We start from the raw sequence: 25,999 nt of genomic DNA on the forward strand, positions 1-25,999 counted from the left end.
ATGGAATACCTAATGTAATGATAAATCAGATCCGAAATTCCCGGATTTCTCGACGATGTAGGTAGGTGAATATTCAAGAAGAATTTTTTTTAAATAATAATAATAATAATAACTAAATAAATTTACTGTGTTTCTGACGACTGTAATATGTTTTCATTGGCTGATTCCAGATACCCGTACGTTTTCGGCGAAACGTTCTGCGTCCTGCGAGTTGTAGGTAGGTGAATATTCAAGAAGATTTTTTTTAAAATAATAATAACTAAATAAATGTACTGTGTTTCTGACGACTGTAATATGTTTTCATTGGCTGATTCCAGATACCCGTACGTTTTCGGCGAAACGTTCTGCGTCCTGCGAGGTTTGGCAGCGGAAACGTCTGCCAACGCCACCGTTCTCACCATAACTGCATTCACTGTTGAGCGTTACTTTGCCATCTGTCATCCGTTCTGGTCGCATTCCCTATCAAAGCTGTCACGGGCGATCAGACTAATACTAGTCATTTGGATCATCTCACTCTTGTGTGCCATTCCTCAGGTAAGATTTGAAGAATTTCATGCAGTCAGCTCTACTCTCTCTCTCTCTCTCTCTCTCTCTCTCTCTCTCTCTCTCTCTCTCTCTCTTCTGTGACCTACTTCACTCTCTCTCTTCTCTCTCTCTCTCTCTCTTTCTCTCTCTCTTCTCTCTCTCTCGCTCTTTCTCTCCCTCCCTCATCCTCCTCCATAAACCTATGTATATTGCACTTCTCAAGGTTAGAATTATAAACTTCCTTCCAAAATAATGGACGGGATAAAAATCTTTCCAGGAAAAAAAAGTTTAACTTCATTCCTAGTGATGCAGTAAAATATAATAATATGGGTATGCTGGAGAGGAAAAATAATGCTGTTTTTCACGTCAATGATTCTCCGCTAAGCTGCTAAAAATATGGAGGAAAAGGAAGAGAGAAAAGGAAATGCTGTATCGCCCTCGCACATATGGGTTTAGAGTTAATCTTTTTGAAAATAGCAGAAAATACTTCACATCAGCATTACCAGACTTGAACATTTGACCAACACACCACGCGCATTTAAGTTTCTCACTTCCTTTTGATATTTTTCGGAGGAAGATAGATTTACTACGGATGGAGAAGTAATTTTGACCAACACACCACGCGCATTTAAGTTTCTCACTTCCTTTTGATATTTTTCGGAGGAAGATAGATTTACTACGGATGGAGAAGTAGAGGAAGAGGTAAAGCTAAGGAAAAGAGAATAATTATGAAGAAGGAAGGTTCGCCAAGATAAATATGTTGGTAGATAAATATCATATTTTAGGTGATAAAATGCAAGTATTTCATACTTCAGTAGGAACCTGGGATGTGGAATGAAATTATATTTCTCTGTATTTATTCGTAGACTCTGCAAAATGTGTACCTATGTTTGTTTGGAGTAATTATGCTCGTGTATACGATGGACGGGAGAGTTTTATGTTTCAGTCCATTTTATTTTGCCTAAAGCTCACTTTCTTGTAAGTTATCGCTTTTCGCTTTGCCACTTGAGTGCACTTGGATTCAAGAGTTAAGAGATATTGAGACGCAATGCTGGAATTTATACTTTATTCAGCACATGTACCTTATAAGTTATAAGCGAAATGTTGATAGAAAATAGATATTTAGATATGTATTGTGCTATATCAGGGGTGCACAAACTCAAAGTGACCGCGGGCCGCATTGGACCTTAAAAGGTTGGCCGCGGGCCGCATTCATTTAAAATCGGAATCAAATCCGTAAATCCCCGAAACAATTCTATTTTTAGCAAAAAATAACAATTTTTGATGTTCCTCTTGGTGAAGACCTAGACGGCATCTGATTTTGGCGGGGGGGGAGGTATTTACCCCCTCCCTTTTACAGAGTGGATCAGAGAGCATAGCGCATAGAGCATCGAGCAGATTATGTATAGGTACATAATAATTTGTTTACATATGGATACTTAATATTGAAAAGTGAGAAAAGCATTACAAGAACTCTACACTCTACGTGTACAGTTACTGAGTTCGTTTTTCATAAATGAATATGTTTGAGTATTTTATTTAATATTATACCCTTGTGGCTCGCAGCGGGCCGCACAATTTGACCAGGCGGGCCGCATGCGGCCCGCGGGCAGGCCTACTCACATCTACTTTATCCTTTGTTTTTCCACAATACTTGGGGCTTATTATAGCTCGCATGGTTTGATGTGTGGACACTGTGATCAAATGTAGAGCTGGTGCCACCCTTCCTCCTTTTTACTTTCATTAATTTGTACAAATACTGGGCGAGTATAAATTTATATTTGTTCACGTTAATGAAAATGCCAGAATGTTATTTTGCCAACACACGTTTATTTCGAGGGAATTTTGGGGTTAGGGTTAGTAATAGAGAATTATAGATACCTACCAGGCATATCATTTTAAGCATGATGATAATAATTAAATTCGTTTGTTATTAAGGTATAATTTTATACATTGATTCACATAGATAATATAGGGATCGTTAAAATATAACGACTTGTACATAGGAAAGCACATGAACAACATTGTCCAAAATGAAATTTTTCTTAAGGTGATGTTCTGTGTTTCAAATTTAGTTCCCAGAATGACCAGAATAGAAGAACATTTTTTACAGAGTTTATGTCGGAGTTTCGTCTGAGTAAAGTCCCTCGAGGGTCAAAAGACTTCATATTTTGTACCACAAACATTTGATTGAATGCTGTAAGTTATCGCTTTGCCACTTGAGTGCACTTGGATTCAAGAGTTAAGAGATATTGAGACGCAATGCTGGAATTTATACTTTATTCAGTTGAATGCTCGTTTTCTAAATTGGAACTTTCGTGATGTTAAACCCATACTTACGGTGCGATGTATGGACAGTTAGTGATCTCAGTGGCATTTGATTGAATGCTCGTTTTCTAAATTGGAACTTTCGTGATGTTAAACCCATACTTACGGTGCGATGTATGGACAGTTAGTGATCTCAGTGGCAGATAAATAAGCAATGCCAAGCACCTTTTAAGCGAAATGTAGATAGAAAATAGATATGTATTGTGCTATAATATCAGGGGTGCACAAACTCAAAGTGACCGCGGGCCGTATTGGACCTTAAAAGGTTGGCCGCGGGCCGCATTCATTTGTACCTAGACGGCATCTGATTTTGGCGGGGGGGGGGGGATTTACCCCCCATAATGGCTCCGACCTCCAACTTGTCTTCTTGCTGACAGGTCCAACAACTTTTGACCCATGAAACTGAAAGTCCTGTCATACCGGTCGTTGACCTACTCCCCTCTCCCTCACCTCTCCTACCCTCTTTCTCATATCCTCAAACGAATTCTTATTTACCCTTGGATTTTTCACCCCTGTTTTTATCTCCAAAGCAAATACTTGTGAATTCATTTCACCCAGCTCAAGATCAGAAATGCTGATAGCATTGGAAAGACAGAATTGTGTTAGGAGGTCAATAATTTTCCCATGAGACAGGTGTCGACTATCAGGAGCAGAACACAATAAAATAATGACAAAAAAAGGATCGGAAAAAAAATCTCGTACAGACGGTTTTTTAATTGAAATTCCATGCAAAGGAAAAAGCAAGTATGGGCGAGCTTGGCGTTTGGCAGTTCTGTGACAGGTTCCCAAAGATTTTGAGCTCTGTAATCGACTCCTATATTAAACTCCCACTTCCAAAAAAAAGCTGAAATTCTGAATTATACAAATTGAGTAAAGTTTTTTTTTAATTTTTACCCATTATACCTTATCAACCTTTATCACTTTTCCTGAAACATCCCTCCTAATTCCTAACCCCGCTCTGCAGCAACCCCGAACGACAACTTACTAAAGCATCCAAAGGTGGAAATGGAACCAATACGAGTAGGTTGTACTCCTCACTGGAAACAGTTTTCCGCCCTCGGCAAGAAAGCAGAGGCGTACCCGATCAAGTAAAACTAGAGAACCCTGAACCCTGGCTGAAACTGGAAGATTTTTAACTGTGTTTACTCTAAAGTCTAAAGCGCCAAAGTCGACAGTCCCGTGAGTCCCGCTAAAACATCAGGCAAGTATACATCTAAGCAATGTTGTAAATTACTCTAAAGTCTAAAGCGCCAAAGTCGACAGTCCCGTGAGTCCCGCTAAAACATCAGGCAAGTATACATCTAAGCAATGTTGTAAATTACTTAGACGTCCGTCCGTAGCAAACGCCGAAGACAAGTCAATCAATACCTGTCTGTATCAAATTGTGAAAATAATTTCGGGGATATAAAAAATTGTTGCAGCGTTAATTTCATTGACAACGTTCCAATATTATCTTATTCATGGGTACCCAGATGCTAAACACGTGCCTCCCGGAAGTCAGTGATAGCCTCTTTAGGTCCTGTTGTGGTGTAGCTGTAGACTTCATTCAGAAAAATCTGGTGTGAACATCACACGACTTTCCTTATCCTATTGAATGATGCTTATTTGAGTGTTCTTTTACCCTGACTTTTACAATATCTCTAACCGTTTTGTCGCTATAACTGAAAACCCAGGCCGTGGTTATGAACAGGGCCATCGTAGGCCATCGTCGGCCTTTTTGCGTGTAAAGTTGGCGGGAAATTCGAATTTTTGATTGACTTGGCGGGACGGTCGGAAAAGTTGGAAGCATCAGAAATAGCAATCGAATGGAACAATCTTCAGTAGGAAGATTGGGGAAACCAATCCACTACCTTGGAGGAAGACAAGGAGGGTCTTGTAGGAACTCCTTCGTTCCCCTTTACCTCGTCCCCCACAGTTCTCACAATAACTCACCAACATGTTACGTATTACCTCGAATCCCAATGAAACTTCATTACAAAACTTTTCCATGGACGATAGGTCCGAAGATAATTTGCCTTATGAAAGATCATGAAAAAAAAATAAATAAATAAAATCGTAAAGTAAATAAAATATCTCTTTGTGTGCAGATTGTTATGACGAGTAGACGGTGTAATGGTTAGGATGATGGTGATGGGGTTCTTTGATTTTAAATATCCATGCATTTTGGTTATTGGTTGTTACTCTATTTTCAATACATGAGGTCAGTAGGCAGTATACCTACTGGCCTGTTAATACCTGGCGTTCAGTACCGTTCCAGTCCAGTTTGACTAAATGCACTGCTGTACAGTTCCAAGGTACAAATCTTTCCCTGGACTGAATTGTAACTGGATACCACAGATAGTGGTGTTTACACGAGACCTGTAGCTGGACTGCCTACTGGACCATGTGTAATTAACCATTAAGTCAAGTGCCTACAATCCATTTCACCATGTGTTGACTCTGCTTAGGCCAGCCACTCACTATCAGGTAGGCCTGACAGGTACACCTGATCAGGTCTAATACCTGATACCTGATGAGCACACACACTATCAGATAGACCAGGTGTGATCAGGTGTAGTTATCAGGTCTACCTGATAGTGAGTGGCTAATAAATAAATGAAATCGTAAAGTAAATAAAATATCTCTTTGTGTGCAGATTGTTATGATGAGTAGACGGTGTAATGGTTAGGATGATGGTGACGGGGTTCCCAGGGGGAGAGTGGGTAATGTATGGGATGCCATGGGACGTTTCTCTGACGTATATATCTGTTTATCTCTGACTCTGGGGAATACGATAATTTTTGAAAACTAATAGCGCACATTTTAGCGTGTCTCGTGTTTCGCTTGTTATCTATGAGGAAAATCACCGCAAACTGCGGTGCAGTAAAAGGAGGAAAAAAATGTCGCCACTCTGGCGAGCGCAATCAGCGCGAGTGTAGTTCTCAAACCAAAGATGGTCTGAAGGAAATTATTGGTTTGGGTGGGAGAGTGGCAGCTCAAAGTGTGGAAATCCTGCCATTAAAAAGATGGAATTTCTAAGAAAAATCCCCACATTAATGTTGCGTATGTAATTGTCATAATTTGCATTTGGAGTATTGTCATAAATATAGGTACTCCAAAAATGAACCTACATGAGAATGTAGGTACCTATAAGTCCATGTACAATATAGAGTAGACCAAGGCAAGGGATATAAGGGTAGGTACCTACTCCAAAAATGAACCTACATGAGAATGTACGTACCTATAAGTCCATGTACAATATAGAGTAGACCAAGGCAAGGGATATAAGGGTAATTATTGTGCTTACATTTCTTCCAATATCATCCGTTCATTTTGGATTTTCTCCGTTCTTCGTAGAAGTTTGGTGTAAAGATATCTGTTTGAAGCATTTACACAAAACAATGTGGTGAAGTTATAACATTATTTCTATGAATGTGTTGTAAGTTATCGCTTTGCCACTTGAGTGCACTTGGATTCAAGAGTTAAGAGATATTGAGACGCAATGCTGGAATTTATACTTTATTCAATTGAATGCTCGTTTTCTAAATTGGAACTTTCGTGATGTTAAACCCATGCTTACGGTGCGATGTATGGACAGTTAGTGATCTCAGTGGCAGATAAATAAGCAATGCCAAGCGTGACTCATTTTTTCCTTCCTTTTATGGGAAATAATAATGATAATAATAAAACATTTCCAAGCACAAAAAATCTGGTGTGATTAAAATCGGTCTTAAACTATCGACTGAAGTGTTAACTAAAACTTTCTCGCTTTGAGTTCATAGGTCGTCGCGACAAATTTCAAGATCAGAGCTCATTTTGTGTGAAAATGTGAAAAAAATCCCCCAAAAACCAGTTTTTTTGGTTTCTTGGACAAATTTGCACCACCACTTTCGTGTTCCTGGTAAAAAGACCTTTAATTTGATATATAGGTCGACCAGGTTTGGATAAGTTCCCTGCTATGGGGACAGACAAACAGACCGACAGACGACACCAAAGCGAATACAATAGTCCGTCCCTTATACCTTTTGTTATTACTATCGTAATATTAAAGGAAGGACGGGCTAAAAATAAATAATGCAGGCCTACTCACATCTACTGTAATGTGTTTCCTTAATTATATCACATCCACCCTCATTTCACTCAGAACTAATTAAGATGAATTCGTTGGCAACAATGACGTTACTCAACTCCAAACCTCCTTTTCTCCCCTCTGTACAGATATCTCTTGTCATTTTGTCATACCTAAACTTGATGAAAAGTTACATCAATTTCTATGGCTTCTGGTGTATGTATAAACTACCTTCCACAAAGAATATTGGGGTTTTTTTTAGTCTTTCCTTGTTGCTCCCGCTGTCATTAAATAAACTTTTTTTATGTATAAAATCTTCTATGGCTTTTGTTTGCATAAGGTTAGATGAATATGCGGTTGATTATCATAATTATGTCAGTTTTTATGGGTACCTAATATGTATCTATACGTACTACGTAAAAGGCTTGATCAGGAAAGGAAATATTTTAATCACTTTTGAAGATGACTTTTTTTTACCAAAATTTCAAAAATTCGGACTGATCGTCCGTTACATGTTACTTTTCAGATGGAATTTTTCAACCCCGTAACTCACAATTTGGTAAGAGAATGATAAATGAAACAATAACAGAAAGAACTGTGACCCAAATAATAAAATTGTGACCTAGTAAGGAAAACGATTTAATAAATGTACTAAAAGACAACTGGTGTAAACATACGTAGAATGACAAACCCAAATAATAAAATTGTGACCTAGTAAGGAAAACGATTTAATAAATGTACTAAAAGACAACTGGTGTAAACATACGTAGAATGACAACTATGACTGTCATATAATAATATGGTTGGGGAAAAACAATAGCTTTGTAGAGTGTACATGGAAAATAAAAACCTAGCAAAAGAATATCAGAGACGTAATGACAGAAAAAGACGAGAAAAATAATGTGAAGAGCAAAAAGACAAAAGGAAAAATAATTCATAAGTTTTCGTATTATAACAATGCTACTTCTTCTCTTTTAACGAGAAAAATGTGTAATTATTTTTTAATTTATTCATTTCAAATGTAAAAATCTAGCTCCCACTCAGTGGTATTCATATGTATAGGGGGCTTACTTTACTTTCCCTGTCCGTGAGATATAGGGGGGCGGAATGAGGAGTCTCTGAAATGGGGATGAGGGAGGAAAATGAACATGCTGGCCATTCCTTCTCGTTCAACTTTCTCCTCATATCTCACTGTGTTTGAGTTTACAAAAGTTTTGATACTAAAAAGGGCATCAAAGAATTTTTTCGGGATCCTAGGGGACAAATATTTCATGCGAAAAAATCTTTATGTAGGAAAGGATTATACTGCCTAATTAATAATGGTTTCACAAATAATTCATGCTTAAAAAATCTGGTGTGAACATCACACGACTTTCCTTATCCTATTGAATTATGCTTATTTGAGTGTTCTTTTACCCTAACTTTTACAATAGGAATCAAATCCGTAAATCCCCGAAACAATTCTATTTTTAGCAAAAAATAACAATTTTTGATGTTCCTCTTGGTGAAGAAAATTATACGTATGGAAGGTCGGGGTAAGTATACCTACAAGTAGGTAGTAGGTACTCGTATTTTTTCTTCGAACTTTGTGCTACAAGATAAAATTATTTTACTCTTTTAGATTGAGAGTAAAATGAGAACATAAAATAGGCAGGGGGAGAGAAAGACCTATTGTTAAAGCGTGGGAAAGAGCAAGGCTGTTATTTGACGTTTAATGCCCAGAGTTCGAATCACAAATTGTCCTGTCACTCGAAGACTTTCACGATTTGAACTTTAGATCTTTAGACACATCGGAAAAAAAACATCTAAATTTTAGGTAAATATGTGGTATAGCTAGTTACCTACTCGTTTGGCTAGGTACCTACCTATCTCTTGTTCAGATATCGGACTGATCGTCCCTTAGGTACATGTTACTTTTCAGATGGAATTTTTCAACCCCGTAACTTACAATTTGGTAAGAGAATGATAAATGAAACAATAACAGAAAGAACTGTAACCCAAATAATACGTACTACGTAAAAGGCTTGATCAGGAAAGGAAATATTTTAATCACTTTTGAAGATGACTTTTTTTTACCAAAATTTCAAAAAATACGCATTAGAATTAGAGCCTTATTCGAATAAAAGTCTCTCCAAGGGTCCTGAACTTCCAATTTCACACTCCTCTCGCAGGAAAATAATTTGTTTAAAAAGCATGCAAGGCGAATTACCCTATATTAATTTAGGAATACTTCTCTTTATTTTCATCAAGGAACATTTTTTGGACTTTAGGTCTTGAAAATTTACTCTTGTAATAATCTACCCTTTGAAACCTGCGGGCCCAATCAAAAGATGTTACCAAGTTCCTGGTCCTACCGATCAAGGAAGCTGTCACGACGACGACAACAATAACAACAACAATTAAATACATGGTAAAATAAAGGATGTATCCCGTGCTCCTTGACTACATCATCAATATAGGGAGGTACGAGTAGCTTGTAGAGAAAGCAAGAGATAAATGAATGTAACAGAAATGAGAAAAAGAAAATGTCACTCACCTTCAAGGAATAAGGAGCAACATCGGTGCTAAACAATGAATAAGTCAGGATTTGAAATGAGGATTCACCTTTATCCATTGTGAGAAAGACGCTTACAAATTTCAATGTTACTGATCCCAGATAATACTAGAGAAGGTACTCGTATATAAATACATAATAATTACCTATAGGTAGGTACCTACTACTAGTAGAGCCATAGATCATGCACAGGTACTTAAGAGGCTATTCGAGTGTTGTTTCAGTTATCCTCTGTGACCTAATTCAGTAATTAATTCCCCAAATACCTAAGTATACTCCAGACAATGTACAAATTTAGCTTCGTATGGATTGTATGTTTGTATTCTACTTTTTTATCATCATGTATTTTGACTACTGGATTATGTTCGCGGATTTGGCAATTATGTTCGCGGATTTGGCAATTATGTTCGCGGATTCGCGTCCCAAATCGACATTTTGGATATTTGGCAAGCCTACCTATATGTATATTTTGATTTTAAATATCCATGCATTTTGGTTATTGGTTGTTACTCCATTTTCAATACATGAGGCCAGTAGGCAGTATAGCTACTGGCCTGTTAATACCTCTGGCGTTCAGTACCGTTCCAGTCCAGTTTGACTAAACGTACTGCTGTACAGTTCCAAGGTACAAATCGTTCCCTGGACTGAATTGTAACTGGATACCACAGATAGTGGTGTTTACACGAGACCTGTAGCTGGACTGCCTACTGGACCATGTGTAATAAAGTATACTCCAGACAATGTACAAATTTAGCTTCGTATGGATTGTATGTTTGTATTCTACTTTTTTATCATCATGTATTTTGACTACTTCATAATAATTTATTCTGTCGCAGGAGTATAGTATTGTCTATTTGTAGAATCTACATTTAACTACCTTAAGTTTGAAGGGGAGAGCGAACAGGCATGTCCCTGAAATAGATGGAATACGGAAAACCCTCACCCTGAAAAGTTAAAGATTAAGAAAGAAAAAAGTTCTCCTTGTATTTTGTTCGAAACTGTTCACAATATTCATGTCGTAAAACTTTCTATACATAGTAAATTGAGACTGAATTTTTAAAGAAACTTAATCATCGGTATATCTTAGTATTATATACTTTAGTTCACTTGACATGGACAAGAAGATTGAAAAACTTCGAATAAATTCATTAAATTGAGGAAACTGTTGGCGTAAAAAAAAAAAAAAAAATGTAAAAGGGGCCAACAAAAGCTGGATTTTCATAATAAATTGAAAATTTCGCCCATCATATACATTCAGCATGAGGGACTCAAATACCCTTTTGTTCCAAAATGTCACTTGATATTCCTCTACTGGACACGCACTTTGTAGAAAGCCTCAAAAGTCATGGAGTCAAGGGTTTACTTGGCACTTTAATAAAGTTCAACCTTTGGAACTTCTTTCTTTGTTCCATTCTTAGAAAAAGTCATTCTCAGATCGTTCTTAGAACGAACGTTAGGGAATGAAAATATGCCAAATATTCTCCCCTAAAACATATTCAAATTTTAAATTAATCGATAAAACGGTTTCCGAGATATATCGATCTATATAATAAAAAAAAAAGTCGAAATATTAAAGAAATCGATAAATCATATCCAAATTTGAATAAAATCGCTTGATTTCGAATTAGATAATATACCTACACCTCTGTTATGACTATATGAAACAGATCAGCAATGTCCAATATTTTATATCAGGTGGCAGATGTTTCATTGCTACAAAATAATAAATAAAACATGTTTCTTATTGTGACGAATATCGAGTGCTTGCGTTTCGTTTTATAATAACGGAAACAGTCTTTCTTGTGCTGTTCCAGGAAACGTTATCCAGATGTTGCTGTGAGACTCAGCCGAGAACATACTCTCAACTGTCCAAACAGAAGAGACTACTGGGTGGTAGTTCCAAGAAATTCTCGGAAAGTATTACTGAAGCCTCATCAGGTATGTACATACGTACAAGACATTCTAACTTCCTTCAATAATGTATTTGTCTTTTGTTGACAGAGAGAAACAATTACCAACTTCATTATCCCTTACCTTAAAAATGCTATATAAAAACTCTATGAAAGAATAGGTATTAGTTTATATGCCATTAAGGCTCTGTCAACTGTAAGTATGACACATAGTTTATGTGACTCGTCATAATCTTACCTCTATTTGTCTTTTGTTGACAGAGAGAAACAATTACCAACTTCATTATCCCTTACCTTAAAAATGCTATACATATAAAAAGTCTATAAAGGAATAGGTATTAGTTTATATGCCATTAAGGCTCTGTCAACTGTAAGTATGACACATAGTTTATGTGACTCGTCATAATCGTATTTGTCTTTTGTTGACAGAGAGAAACAATTACCAACTTCCAACTTCATTATCCCTTACCTTAAAAATGCTATATAAAAACTCTATAAAGGAATAGGTATTAGTTTATATGCCATTAAGGCTCTGTCAACTGTAAGTATGACACATAGTTTATGTGACTCGTCATAATCTTACCTTACCGTCTCTGTCCTTAGGTCTTCCGGAAGTGAAAACTCAGCTGCACGTGTACGCAGAGTTCAACGGTGATATCCAGCTCTATCCCAACAAACACCATGTGGTAGCCAGTACCCATCAGCCGAGGAGGAAAACTGGCTTTTGTTGGCCCACCACTTCATCAGGATCCTTGGAAGTCATGACCAGTGTCCTGAAAGGGGGAAACACAGCCGAGAATAACATCAGCAACTCTAGTCTGAAGGATGTGGAGCAAGGCGCGCTGGAAGCAGAGCTGTCCACGTATATGCTCGACGTTGAGCGATCGCGTCGGAAACAATTACTGAGCGTCTGAGACGTTTCTTATGGACTATTTTGTTTCTAAGACGTCCCCAATAAGAGTTGCTTTATTTTTGAGACGTTCCTAATAACTTATTTTGTTTTTGAGACGTTTCTGATGAGCTGCTTTGGTTCTGAGATGTTTCTGGTGAGCTGCTTTGTTTCTGAGACGTTCCTAATAAGTTGCTTTATTTCAGAGATGTTCCTAATAAGTTACTTTGTTTCTAAGACGTTTCTGATGAGCTGCTTTGTTTCTGAGACGTTTCTGATGAGCTGCTTTGTTTCTGAGACGTTTCTAATAAGCTGTTTTGTTTCTCAGACGTTTCTGAGGAGCTGCTTTACTTCTGAGACGTTTCTGATGAGTTACTTTACATCTGAGACGTTTCTGATAAGCTGCTTTGTTTCTGAGACGTTTCTGATGAGCTGCTTTGTTTCTGAGACGTTTTTGACGACATGTTTGAGATGTTTTTCTGAATCCATTCTTTTTTGTCTGTGATCTAGCTGTTTCTCTAATCTTTATGTGTTTTCCTCCAATGTTCAATTATTAATTGACCACAAGTGTCTGTATATACCTATGTACCTACTTCTTAGGCAATATTTTATATTACCTACTCGAGGATTATTATGCGACTCATACAACATACAAGAATAAAACCTCTGGCTCGAGGTAGAACCCAGGACCCACAATTCGTCATAAGTACAAGAATTTTTTGTGCATACTGCAGGATCTAACTTTTTGTTCCCGAAAGTTAACGTATATTGTAGGTAGAGAAGTAGAGATAGCTATAATAAATTATTAACAATTAGTCGACTTAGCCTCATATAGGTGCCTAATAGCTGGTAAGTAAAGTAGGTAGTTGGACACTTTTGGGCATGTTTTCCACCAACAACTCCAACATTGGAGGAAAAATTAGTCCGCATGTATGATGCTTTGAGAAAGTTCCATCAAACCAAATTAAATACTTTTGAAAATAGAATTATGGTGGAATGTTCAACACTTAATCAACAATTGACTGCTCATTTGAATTTGATTTTGAACACTGCTTATGAAAGATACAACAACTGGCAGTCAAAGAGAAAGTTTCCCACTGGAGTTCCTACACCAAGTGTTGATTGTAACTGCTTAACACTGTTAGGTGGAGTTAGGGACTGAATAGCTTTAATTCTATCCTGATCAATTTTACAACCTTTATCACTAAATTCAAAACCTGAAAAGTGAGAAAAGCATTACAAGAACTCTACACTCTACGTGTACAGTTACTGAGTTCGTTTTTCATAAATGAATATGTTTGAGTATTTTGAGCTCCAAAAACGCCTGATGGAAATATCGACTCCGTTTACAAAAAGCGGACTTAATATTGAAAAGTGAGAAAAGCATTACAAGAACTCTACACTCTACGTGTACAGTTACTGAGTTCGTTTTTCATAAATGAATATTTTTGAGTATTTTGAGCTCCAAAAACGCCTGATGGAAATATCGACTCCGTTTACAAAATGTGAAAAAAAAATCGGAAGGATGAGAAATCAGAAATAATAATTTTATCAACAAAACGGAGAGGAAGAAGGAAAATGGGAGGGGAGAAGAAGACAGGAGAAAAGGAGGGAACAATTTGGAGGGGGCGAGAACAAAATTTGTGTGGAGTAAAAGCGTTGCGGTGTGTGTTTACTTTATGAAAAAGCATTTCCATGTGTCCCAAACATATTTCAACACCCAGTCAGGGGCTCTTTTCAGAAGGTCAACATAATGAAAAAGCATTTCCATGTGTCCCAAACATATTTCAACACCCAGTCAGGGGCTCTTTTCAGAAGGTCAACATATTTTTTTTTTTTTTTCAATGAACAAACGAAAAATTTGGCGATTAGAGCACTTATTAGAAGACGACCAACAAACACGAGAATATTAAAACCACAAGACAAGACGTTATTTCTCGCTTTACTGCATAAGATTCCTGCACGAGGCTAGGGTTTGTTTGATTGTACTTTAACGTCACTATAGACTCTGTAGAGTAGAGTATAAGAATAACTGCTAAGGTTTTTATTAACGAGGGTTTTAGGTACCCTTCATTCGGCAACAAGCCACCCTCCTCACACCAAACTCACCAGCCTGAGTGGAGCTGGAAAAGTCAGCAACACACGATTGCTTAGATCTTAGATGGTCATGCATTCGAGATTCCTGCACGAGGCTAGGGTTTGTTTGATTGTACTTTAACGTCACTATAGACTCTGTAGAGTAGAGTATAAGAATAACTGCTAAGATTTTTATTAACGAGGGTTTTAGGTACCCTTCATTCGGTAACAAGCCACCCTCTTCACACCAAACTCACCAGCCTGAGTGGAGCTGGAAAAGTCAGCAGCACACGATTGCTTAGATGGTCATCCATTCCGAACGTTGCTTAACTTCAGTGATTTACAAGGACTCTTCCATTCAATATCCTATCACCGCCGGCTTTACTGGGCGAAACGGAAACAAACGGAGTTCAGCCTTGTACTGAATGGAACCAAGGACCTATCACTTACCTAAATGCCTATCAACTCCCATTTTATTTTATGCCCCTGGAACTCTCATTCTCCCTAACCTGACTATAGCCTCACATTGAGATTACGATGCAACGCTGACGTCTAATCTAAACTCAACCAGCAGGAATAAATGAATAATAATAATAATAATAATAATATATAGATCATTGAGTGATTGAGTGGAAGGTAGCCACTAGTGATTGAATGGAAGGTAGGCACTTGGTGAGGCTAACGCCGGCCGGAGGAGCTCTCTAATGTTAATAAAATGGGCAAAATCGACCTTCAATCGTCCTTGAAATACAACCTACGCCCAGCATTGTTTCCTGATAGCAATGCTTCCAAGCCACCCTATACCCTGTACTGACTACCACACACAAAATAATATGTACATTACCAGAATAATATCTACATACCTACATAATAACATATCTATTACATACTCATTTATATGATGCTTTAGAAAATCAAATTACCTACACTGCGGTCGTAGTGTAACAGGAATTCCTAATGGTGTTATTTATGTATTTAGATAGGCAGAAAACAATAAACCACTTGCTTTGGTGGTGTAGATCATAGGGCTGATAAACAGCAGAGCGTGGGTTCAATCCAGCCGAGATATGAAATTTTAACCTCAATTATCTGAGAACTTGACTAAATAATAATAATGGATCTCTAAGGGTTAGGTGGTAGTGAACCATTTTAGGCGTTAACCTCGCCTAGTGTTCTGTTATTATTGTTGATAATAACGGACTGTCAAGATATTACAAGAGTCCCTTTTATTACATACTAGCCGAAACCCGTCGCTTCGCTCCGGATTTCCGCTAGTTCATCCTGAGGCATGGCCGAACTTGGTAAAACTTCGTTCATCAAATGGATTGAATATAATTGACTTTGATTTTAAATATCCATGCATTTTGGTTATTGGTTGTTACTCTATTTTCAATACATGAGGTCAGTAGGCAGTATACCTACTGGCCTGTTAATACCTGGCGTTCAGTACCGTTCCAGTCCAGTTTGACTAAATGCACTGCTGTACAGTTCCAAGGTACAAATCTTTCCCTGGACTGAATTGTAACTGGATACCACAGATAGTGGTGTTTACACGAGACCTGTAGCTGGACTGCCTACTGGACCATGTGTAATTAACCATTAAGTCAAGTGCCTACAATCCATTTCACCATGTGTTGACTCTGCTTAGGCCAGCCACTCACTATCAGGTAGGCCTGACAGGTATACCTGATACCTGATGAGCACACACACTATCAGATAGACCAGGTGTGATCAGGTGTAGTTATCAGGTCTACCTGATAGTGAGTGGCTGGCCTTAGGGTGGACTGTTCGTACCTTTCTATTCAGCACTCTTGTAATGGTTCTCTCTGTTCTCCCTCTTCCAGGCAATGCAGTTCGGTGTTGTCGGTGCTAACGAGGAGGAAGCACATTGTACGGTCACCACACAGCTCGCTCACGCGTTTGAAGTGTCCACGTTTCTCTTCTTCGTCACGCCCATGACTCTCATTTCAATCCTGTACGCCTTGATAGGCTTTCGACTGCGGCGCTCAGCGGTGATGAAGCGAAGTACGAGCTCTCAGGATAGTCAGTACTCGGTGGCCAGTACGCATGGGGGATATTGCAAACACAACAGATCCTCGCAACGTGTTCTTAAAATGCTCGGTAAGTTTTTTACCTAGAAGGACGTATGAGAGTTTCCTCAATACAATTGAGCCAGCCTAGTTAGCTTGGCTGGTAGCGCGTCTGCCTTGTAAGCGCTAGGCCGTGGGTTCGATTCCCGTCCGGGGCGGATTTTATCCTGAAGAGATAATGTTCGTTCTCGGAACGGAATCAACACAATTTAGTACCTATCTGTGTTAACGACGCGACTTTAACCTACAGTCACGCATCATGGCAAAAGGTAATATGTATTTTTATAAGGAAAAACTTATTTGTATGGTATGTGGTACGTAGGTACCATCGAAAGAAATATGATACTTGGTAGCGCGTCTGCCTTGTAAGCGCTAGGCCGTGGGTTCGATTCCCGTCCGGGGCGGATTTTATCCTGAAGAGATAATGTTCGTTCTCAGAACGGCTGTCTTTCACCTATCCTGTTTTCTTTCTCTCTTCGATTTCGGGACGATAAGACATTAGCAGTTACGGTTCCCTCTATCAAAGCTCTTGAAAAAAAAAAAAACACAATTTAGTATCTATCTGTGTTAACGACGCGACTTTAACCTACAGTCACACATCATGGCACATCATGGCAAAAGGTAATAAGTATTTTTATAAGGAAAAACTTATTTGTATGGTATGTGGTACGTACCATCGAAAGAAATATGATACTAGAGGTAAAATTTTGATATAATACAAAATGGTATAGGTACATACTAATATGGGGATACCTATGTAGCTAATTGATAGCACTTATGTTTGTAGCTTTACAACTTTACACTAGCTATAACTTCGTATCATCCAAACAAGGTTACTCGTACATCCACACATTACACCTTCATAATACACATGTAGGTACATAGGTAGACAAAATCTATCAGGTATATCTATCTATGTAGGTACCTACCCAAGTATAAATATTTCTCACCATATCCAGGAGGGAAAAAATAGATCCAACTGAATAATAATAATTATTATCTTTATAAAATTTCATTTTACCTCGTCGCTGACCATATCCAGGAGGGAAAAAATAGATCCAACTGAATAATAATAATTATTATCTTTATAAAATTTCATTTTACCTCGTCGCTGTTTATTTAATTGTAATCTATTTTTAAATTGTTTTTTCTCTTCGCTCCAGTTGCTACAAATTGTATAAAGCCATCTCCCCAGCAGGAAAAAAATCCTACAAGTTTGGCCATGCCTCGGGATGAACTAGCGGGATTCCGGAGCGAAGCGACGGAATTCAGCTAGTACAATAATAATTATAAAACAACGAGATCCCCTGAAGTAGTATTTATAGGGAGGGAGGGAGAATGTAGGGCACTGTATAAGTATATTCTACACATTATTTTTCTACTTTCTGGTCGTGGCCATTAAAGTCCCGGAGGCCAAGGGAAAAAATGGTAATAGAATGCTTTTTGTGAAGTTTTCCTCGTTAAAGAGCTTAAAAAATGAAGATGTACTTTTTTTCTTCTACGACTTCTAGATCCCGAGATAAATCCATTTGAAAAATACAAACAATCGCAAAAATCATAATTTTTCATCAAATAAACTTTTAAACAATAGTAGGTAAAAGTTTCATTGAGTGTACACCTATTATCTAGAGGTAGTAAAGTATACCTATATATTAGGTCCTATAGTAATAAATCCTTTTGCTACAGTAACTAGCAAATTCTTGGGGAAAACCCGTAGTTTTCTCTTTTCTTGAAAATTCAACGAAAAGTCAAGAAATTTAATAATAATTTAGCCTGGGGTGTTTTTACTTTTCTTTATCTTCCGTCTAACTACCTAAGTATAAAAGCAAACATTTTGTGACAGAACAGTAGATGATGAAAACGAACTCATTTGTACTCTGTTCTTGATAGACTGACCTTAATACTTTTCTAATAGGTGCGTGCATGAAATCTCGGAAAATTTTGTAGATCATTAAACGAAGGTCTACAATAATTTAGTTTTAAAAAAAATTGGAACATCAGTGAACTGTAGACCTCGGAAAAAAGTTCCTTAATACAAGACTAAGGTTGCACATTTAGTAAAGAAGAATTTTCGACTGAGTACCTATTTTTTGTCTACTTTTTTTACTTTCTATTTTTATCAAAGTTTATCAATACTTGGAAAATCTACCTAGTTGAACATCATTGAACACAGCATTTTACATAATGAAATGCAATTTTTACCTAGGTACTACCACATTTAGAAATTTTTTAATTGTAATCTATTTTTAAATTGTTTTTTCTCTTCGCTCCAGTTGCTACAAATTGTATAAAGCCATCTCCCCAGCAGGAAAAAAATCCTATGTACAAGTGTATGGTAGACAGGGTAGATACATGAGAACTTTTATGACGTATGGTAATAAATCTCCATGTTCTTCGTAATTCCAATAATTATAGTTGCATAGTAGGTATTATGGCCATTAATTTCTCTTCCTTTCTTTCTTCTTTACTATGATTCAGATATCTTTGGTGGCTAATTCACTACAGACACCTATTACTAATGTTAAGCATAAACGATGTTTTGTCGTATTGCGCTAAAATTTATGACTTGACTTGGACTTGAACCACTAACCTATTCACTACAGACACCTATTACTAATGTTAAGCATAAACGATGTCTTGTCGTATTGCGCTAAAATTTATGACTTGACTTGGACTTGAACAACTAACCTATAGGTAGGTACGAATTTTAACGCGCTAACCAGGATTAATATTAAGATTGCCAGAAGCCTATTTTTTGGTGCTTTTTCTCTACTTAACCTATTAGCCTATTACTAGTAGGGTAGTAGGCATGTAGATTACCTATTAGATAATAAATTATATTTTTCTCCAAATAATCAAAGTGATAAAACAATATTATTCGAAATAAATAAAAGCCTGATCAGTTAATAATACATTGCCGGATTATACGCCACTTGAGATAAAATAATGAAAATGTACAGGTCAATCTTATTTCTCGCTCCAAGCACTAAAAGCTTCAGGGAGTTCAGGTTAAAAAATACCGTAAAACCTTTGCATGTTTGAACTAAACAGTCCATTGAGATACCTACCTTTTTGAAACATATTCCAAAGAATTAATTAATGAAATCCATTATCTTTTTGTATTGTATATTATTACCTGATATAAATTTTCTCTCTTGTAAAATTGGATGTTAATGTTAATAAAAGAAAATTAAAAAAAAATATATAATATGTAGAAAGTAAAAATGAACAGCGAATATGAGACAAAAAGATCATGTATGAAACATTCTTCGCACATTGCATAGTCGATAAGTTTCCAGGCGTTCATACAAATTGTCGAGTATTAATTTGTTCTATCACCTCTTTATTTTCAGTGGCTGTCGTGGTGGCTTTCTTCATATGTTGGGCCCCATTCCACGTACAAAGACTGGTCGCTATCTACAGCACACATGGGGATGAAGGTGAACACACCATCTACGCCATCGTCACTTACACGTCGGGTATTCTATACTACTTGTCCACGACGGTCAATCCTATTCTGTATCACATTATGTCTTTCAAATTTCGAGAAGCGTTCAAGGTGAGTTTTGATCATTCACACACACAATAATCCCCCTTGTATTTCTTTTCTTTTTGCCTGCAAGTCCCCCCCCTCTTTTTTTTAGCTAAATCATCCCCTTTTGGGATGAGCTATTCATTTCTAACGAAAGTCACAACTTTGAGTCGGGGTTGTGTTTTGGGGTCTTTTGGGTCACTAGGAAGCTATTCGCTATGAAAACTCAATTTGATTAAGGAGCGCGGCAGCGCTCCTCCCCGCCAAGTCAAGAAAGTTTGACCGCGCTACTAGAGATATTAGATATTATACGCGACAGGGAAAGTAGCCGTTTTCAGGTAGTTGTAGAGGTATTTATATATATACCTACATATGGCAGCGAAAGTTTGTCACTCGATAGCTCAAGAACAGATTTTTCGGATAGACCTTAGGTCAAAATAGAACTGTATAGTTTTTGCGCCAAATTGATCGAGCGATGCGCGAGTTATTGAAGGTCGGGCAGTCAATTTGGTTTTTGGCTTATATCTCTGGAACGGTTTGTCCGATCTCAATAAAATTTAATACGAATTTGTAAAACAATATTGGAAAGAAAGAGAGTTTAGGATGGGATGAGGTACCGAGTTCCAGAGATTTATGGATGAGATGAGGAAGGAAGTTCCATAGGATGTAGGTATGTGCTTCATTTGTTTACATAATGACGTAGGTACCTTGAGTGCTCCCAAACGTTTGTTATTTTTACATAGGTAAACAAACATACCTACCTAGGCTTCATTTGTTTACATAATGACGTAGGTACCTTGAGTGCTCCCAAACGTTTGTTATTTTTACATAGGTAAACAAACATACCTACCTAGAACATAGAAGTATAGAACAAAGCTTTTAAATAAAATAATATTATGCTGAGTACAGTACCGAGGTACATAGGTATTTAACGTAAATAAACAAAAGACGTCGATGCCAGCGGTCGAAGGCCGCATTTACTATGGGTCTCTTTGTGTCAACGAGTAGGTATTGTGTCTCTTTTTGTCCATCTGATGAAGAACAAATTTCGAATTATAAAATATACCTACATCTCTGCTATGACTACCTACCTACATATATGAAACAGATCAGCAGTGTCCAATATTTTATATCAGGTGGCAGATGTTTCATTGCTACAAAATAATAAATAAAACATGTTTCTTATTGTGACGAATATCGAGTGCTTGCGTTTCGTTTTATAATAACGGAAACAGTCTTTCTTGTGCTGTTCCAGGAAACGTTATCCAGATGTTGCTGTGAGACTCAGCCGAGAACATACTCTCAACTGTCCAAACAGAAGAGACTACTGGGTGGTAGTTCCAAGAAATTCTCGGAAAGTATTACTGAAGCCTCATCAGGTATGTACATACGTACAAGACATTATAACTTCCTTCAATAATGTATTTGTCTTTTGTTGACAGAGAGAAACAATTACCAACTTCCAACTTCATTATCCCTTACCTTAAAAATGCTATATAAAAACTCTATGAAAGAATAGGTATTAGTTTATATGCCATTAAGGCTCTGTCAACTGTAAGTATGACACATAGTTTATGTGACTCGTCATAATCTTACCTTACCGTCTCTGTCCTTAGGTCTTCCGGAAGTGAAAACTCAGCTGCACGTGTACGCAGAGTTCAACGGTGATATCCAGCTCTATCCCAACAAACACCATGTGGTAGCCAGTACCCATCAGCCGAGGAGGAAAACTGGCTTTTGTTGGCCCACCACTTCATCAGGATCCTTGGAAGTCATGACCAGTGTCCTGAAAGGGGGAAACACAGCCGAGAATAACATCAGCAACTCTAGTCTGAAGGATGTGGAGCAAGGCGCGCTGGAAGCAGAGCTGTCCACGTATATGCTCGACGTTGAGCGATCGCGTCGGAAACAATTACTGAGCGTCTGAGACGTTTCTTATGGACTATTTTGTTTCTAAGACGTCCCCAATAAGAGTTGCTTTATTTCTGAGACGTTCCTAATAACTTATTTTGTTTTTGAGACGTTTCTGATGAGCTGCTTTGGTTCTGAGATGTTTCTGATGAGCAGCTTTGTTTCTGAGACGTTTCTGATGAGCTGCTTTGTTTCTGAGACGTTTTTGACGACATGTTTGAGATGTTTTTCTGAATCCATTCTTTTTTGTCTGTGATCTAGCTGTTTCTCTAATCTTTATGTGTTTTCCTCCAATGTTCAATTATTACTCGCTGACTGCTTCAATAACATAGTTTCAACTGTTGGTTGATTATGTTTGAGCACACCTCTATGAGCTAAATCTTCACCCCTTTAATGTCTCATATTTATTATGTTTATTTTTAGCAGAATGACTACATCATCGGAAGATGTGTTACATCAAGTATCTAATGTCCGCCACAAAAAGGCAGATGGAACATTGTATGTGATGTCAGAAAGGATAGGCTTTATGGCTAACAACAGTGATACAATGAGCAGTTGTTATGCCTACACAGATGTTAAAATACAAAAGATTTCTTCTGAGCAGAAGCAGAAAGTTCAATTACAGCTTGTTTTTCACAGTGGTGAATCAGTTATATTTCAATTTGTATGTCCCAGTAGATCAGATTCTGTTACAAATCGAGATGCGGTAAAAGGTTACTTGACCAAATTGCTCCCAAAGTTTCAAAAGAAAGTGAACAAAGAGTTTGAAGAAAAGAATAGAATTTTATCATCGAATGCTGCTTTATTCCAACTGTACCGGGATCTGGTGATTACAAAGATAGTTGATGCAGAAGAGTTCTGGTCCCAGCATGCTCCAGCTTATATTAACAAAAATGGAGCGGGGCAGCAACAAATTGGTGTCCCAGGAAACTTTCTTGTCAATGTCAAGCCTCAAACAGATGGTTGTAATGCCATCAAGTACAACCTAACAGCTGATACAATTGAGTGTATTTTCCGTACATATCCTGCTGTGAGACAAAAACATCTTGAGTATGTTCCACACAAATTATCTGAGTCAGAATTCTGGGTAAAATTCTTCCAATCACATTATTTCCATAAAGATCGTATGAATACAGGTACCAAAGATCTTTTTTCTGAATGTGCTAAACATGATGATCAGGAGTTGAAAAAAGAACTCTCAACTGTTGACCAGAGTGAAGTTAATTTAAATGCCTTTGATAACACTGTTCAGAATGAAGGGTATGGAGTAGAAAGTACTGAAGTTGTGCCAGCCAGCAATAATATAGTGAGTGAAAACTTGATAAAGAGATTCAATCATCATTCTATCATGGTCCTGAAAGCTACAAGAAACAATGCTGAATCTCATGAAACTGATAATGGCAGCAGTAGGAAGAAGGTTAGATTAGTTAATGAAGATGAATCAAATGAACTAAGTCTTGAAGAGACCAAAGCAGTAAATAAATCCAATATTAACTTGGGCAAAGTGGAACAAATGATCAATGGTGTCAAGAATCCCAAGAATAAAATTCACAATATGCATGCCATTCTTAATAAAGCCAATTCAATGCGTGATAAAGTTTGTTATGATATATTGCACTACAGGAAACCTCCAGGCACTACTTACCTAACACCCTCAGCAGCTGTATCTGCCCTAGGCGAATTGACTCCTGGTGGTCTCCTCATGAATGGACTTTTAGAGGATTCTCAATCCCTTGCTCAACTTGTACCACCTGAAATTGAAAAAGAATTTAGGAGTCTATACTTAACTATTTGTGAATTGCTGAGGCACTTTTGGGCATGTTTTCCACCAACAACTCCAACATTGGAGGAAAAATTAGTCCGCATGTATGATGCTTTAAGAAAGTTCCATCAAACCAAATTAAATACTTTTGAAAATAGAATTATGGTGGAATGTTCAACACTTAATCAACAATTAACTGCTCATTTGAATTTGATTTTGAACACTGCTTATGAAAGATACAACAACTGGCAGTCAAAGAGAAAGTTTCCCACTGGAGTTCCTATCAACTAAAATGAAAGTTATGAATCTGTTGTTAAACATTTTAAACTATTTTCCTTGATCCCACTAAATTACTACATTCATAAACAATATACTTATCTGCTTTTCCATGTAGACCATAGGCATTTGAATTTGATTTTGAACACTGCTTATGAAAGATACAACAACTGGCAGTCAAAGAGAAAGTTTCCCACTGGAGTTCCTATCAACTGAAATGAAAGTTATGAATCTGTTGTTAAACATTTTAAACTATTTTCCTTGGTCCCACTGTCATACAATTTTGAATAATCTGATTTTCCAATCCCTTCAGGGTGTTGTCGCCTTTATCAGTGTCGTAAATAGGGGCCCAATAATCTAACTACACAAATTTCAAAAACATTTCAGTGTTGCTGCTGAATATATTACTTTTTAGCCCAATATTTAGTGTATGCTTATTCTAACTACACAAATTTCAAAAACATTTCAGTGTTGCTGCTGAATATATTACTTTTTAGCCCAATATTTAGTGTATGCTTTTTTTTTTTAGCCCAATATTTAGCGTATGCTGAACTATAACTTATAATAATTTTGCATTAAGCCCCGCCATACGTATATATCAGTAATGTGACCACCTAGTGTATCAAGAAGCGTACTAGGGTTGCTTGGACTTTAATGATCCACCTTGAAGTTTTCCTTTTTAGTTGATTTTAGAAATCACCATTTAAGTAGGTGTTTTATTTTTCTACCATTTTTATTTTATAAGTCTTCATTATGTTGTTTATTATTGTAAAATCTAATTTTGTAACTACAACCAAGTACTTTTTAAGGGGCTTGAGGCCTAGGTGATATTGAGGAAGAAGTTGTGGGTTTGTATTGTAAAGATTTGTAATTTGTATACAATACCTCACGTACATCGAAGGTAGAGGAGAAGGATTTATGTGGACTGTTGTGTTTAAATGTTCACGATACTCGTACATCAGAATCTTACCGTTAATATCACGTGTTTAAAGACCTTTACTGTGTAGGAAAAATAAACGAGAATTCCTTGTTATTACAGATAATCTTACCGTTAATATCACGTGTTTAAAGACCTTTACTGTGTAGGAAAAATAAACGAGAATTCCTTGTTATTACAGATAAAATCTTACCGTTAATATCACGTGTTTAAAGACCTTTACTGTGTAGGAAAAATAAACGAGAATTCCTTGTTATTACAGATAAAAAAAAAATATGGCTCAAATGGTCTTTTTTTCTTTTTACACCTACCCTCATTTCAACAACTCGGTTCTTCAGGCCAACAAACCAATAATAATGAATTGTAAATTGCTCGGCGTAGCTTAACAAAAACGAACCGGAAAATAGCCTAATTAGATTACATATTATGTGATCATACAACTACCTACCTATGTCCTATTCACAATGTTGAATCTCTTACATAGCGTTGAAGGGCCAGTGATGTTTGGTTGATTAGATACAGTCATTCATGTTCATAGTACTATTAGAGCTCTTTCGGGTCTTTTTCAGATCAGGTGGAAAGATTCAAATCAAATTCACATGAAGCGAGTATAACAAATTTCAATGGTGTATAACTGGCAAAAGTTATGATAATGATGTCTAATGTCTTATTATTATTTAATTGGATGAAGGAAAAAAACACTGAGAAGCTAAAGTGCATGCGTAAATCTCGGAAAAATACTATTAATGATCTGGAAAGTTAAAACCAAGCGCCTTGCCTTCTTGTTATTATAACCTAAATAATAATGATTTTTTTTGACAGAGAGAACTGTAAATGCTAAGGTCTTATCGTCCCGAAATCGAAGAGAGAAGGAACATAGGATAGGAGAAAGCCAGCCGTTCCGAAATAATGATGAACCTCTGCAAAGTTTGACCGACATATGGGCCAAAAGCTAATTAAAGTACCTACCTACTGAGAAAAGCGAATCATTTCCGTGGATGAAGGAAAAAAACACTGAGAAGCTAAAGTGCATGCGTAAATCTCGGAAAAATACTATTAATGATCTGGAAAGTTAAAACCAAGTGCCTTGCCTTCTTGTTATTATAACCTAATAATTGATGAATAATAGATCTAGACAAAACATTTTCTCATATGGCAATG

At 37.1% G+C, this 25,999-nt stretch overlaps 2 protein-coding genes and 2 long non-coding RNA genes across 10 annotated transcripts in view; 3 read left to right on the top strand and 1 right to left on the bottom strand.

Annotated features, from left to right (window-relative positions):
- The window catches only part of LOC103509688 (pyrokinin-1 receptor-like), a 68,448-nt gene extending 46,293 nt beyond the window's left edge, over positions 1–22,155 (top strand). For 6 of the 7 annotated variants that reach the window (XM_026823982.1, XM_026823981.1, XM_026823977.1 and 3 more), the window contains 5 exons: positions 318–534; positions 16,175–16,451; positions 19,774–19,979; positions 21,208–21,331; positions 21,569–22,155. In XM_026823982.1, coding sequence (XP_026679783.1) covers positions 318–534; positions 16,175–16,451; positions 19,774–19,979; positions 21,208–21,331; positions 21,569–21,879 — 1,135 coding nt within the window. In that variant the 3' untranslated portion in view covers positions 21,880–22,155. Of the gene's footprint in view, positions 1–317; positions 535–16,174; positions 16,452–19,773; positions 19,980–21,187; positions 21,332–21,568 lie in introns of all 7 variants that reach the window. The other variant, XM_026823984.1, reaches the window with a different exon arrangement.
- LOC113467667 lies at positions 11,217–12,795 on the top strand. Its single transcript, XR_003391657.1, has 2 exons — positions 11,217–11,393; positions 11,969–12,795. It is a non-coding gene; the product is annotated as an uncharacterized LOC113467667 (long non-coding RNA).
- Positions 22,156–22,191: 36 nt separating the features above from the next.
- LOC103509684 (general transcription factor IIH subunit 1) lies at positions 22,192–24,170 on the top strand. The gene is made up of 2 exons (XM_008474312.3): positions 22,192–23,861; positions 24,063–24,170. The coding sequence occupies exons 1-2, from the start codon at positions 22,273–22,275 to the stop codon at positions 24,115–24,117; spliced, it is 1,644 nt and encodes a 547-aa protein (XP_008472534.2). The 5' UTR covers positions 22,192–22,272; the 3' UTR covers positions 24,118–24,170.
- Positions 24,171–25,519: 1,349 nt separating this feature from the next.
- Positions 25,520–25,999, bottom strand: LOC113467668. The gene is made up of 2 exons (XR_003391658.1): positions 25,947–25,999; positions 25,520–25,633 (listed from the first exon to the last, which is right to left on the bottom strand). It is a non-coding gene; the product is annotated as an uncharacterized LOC113467668 (long non-coding RNA).

Source organism: Diaphorina citri, unplaced genomic scaffold (assembly GCF_000475195.1).
Source record: "Diaphorina citri unplaced genomic scaffold, Diaci psyllid genome assembly version 1.1 scaffold520, whole genome shotgun sequence".
Classification (NCBI taxonomy): Eukaryota; Metazoa; Arthropoda; class Insecta; order Hemiptera; family Psyllidae; genus Diaphorina; species Diaphorina citri.

Excerpts from the sequence above, each read along its gene's own strand:
- LOC103509684 (XM_008474312.3), top strand. The coding sequence starts at position 22,273 with ATGTTTATTTTTAGCAGAATGACTACATCATCGGAAGATGTGTTACAT. Across the intron at positions 23,862-24,062 it reads TTGAACACTGCTTATGAAAG|ATACAACAACTGGCAGTCAA; the intron begins ATACAACAACTG and ends TGCTTATGAAAG.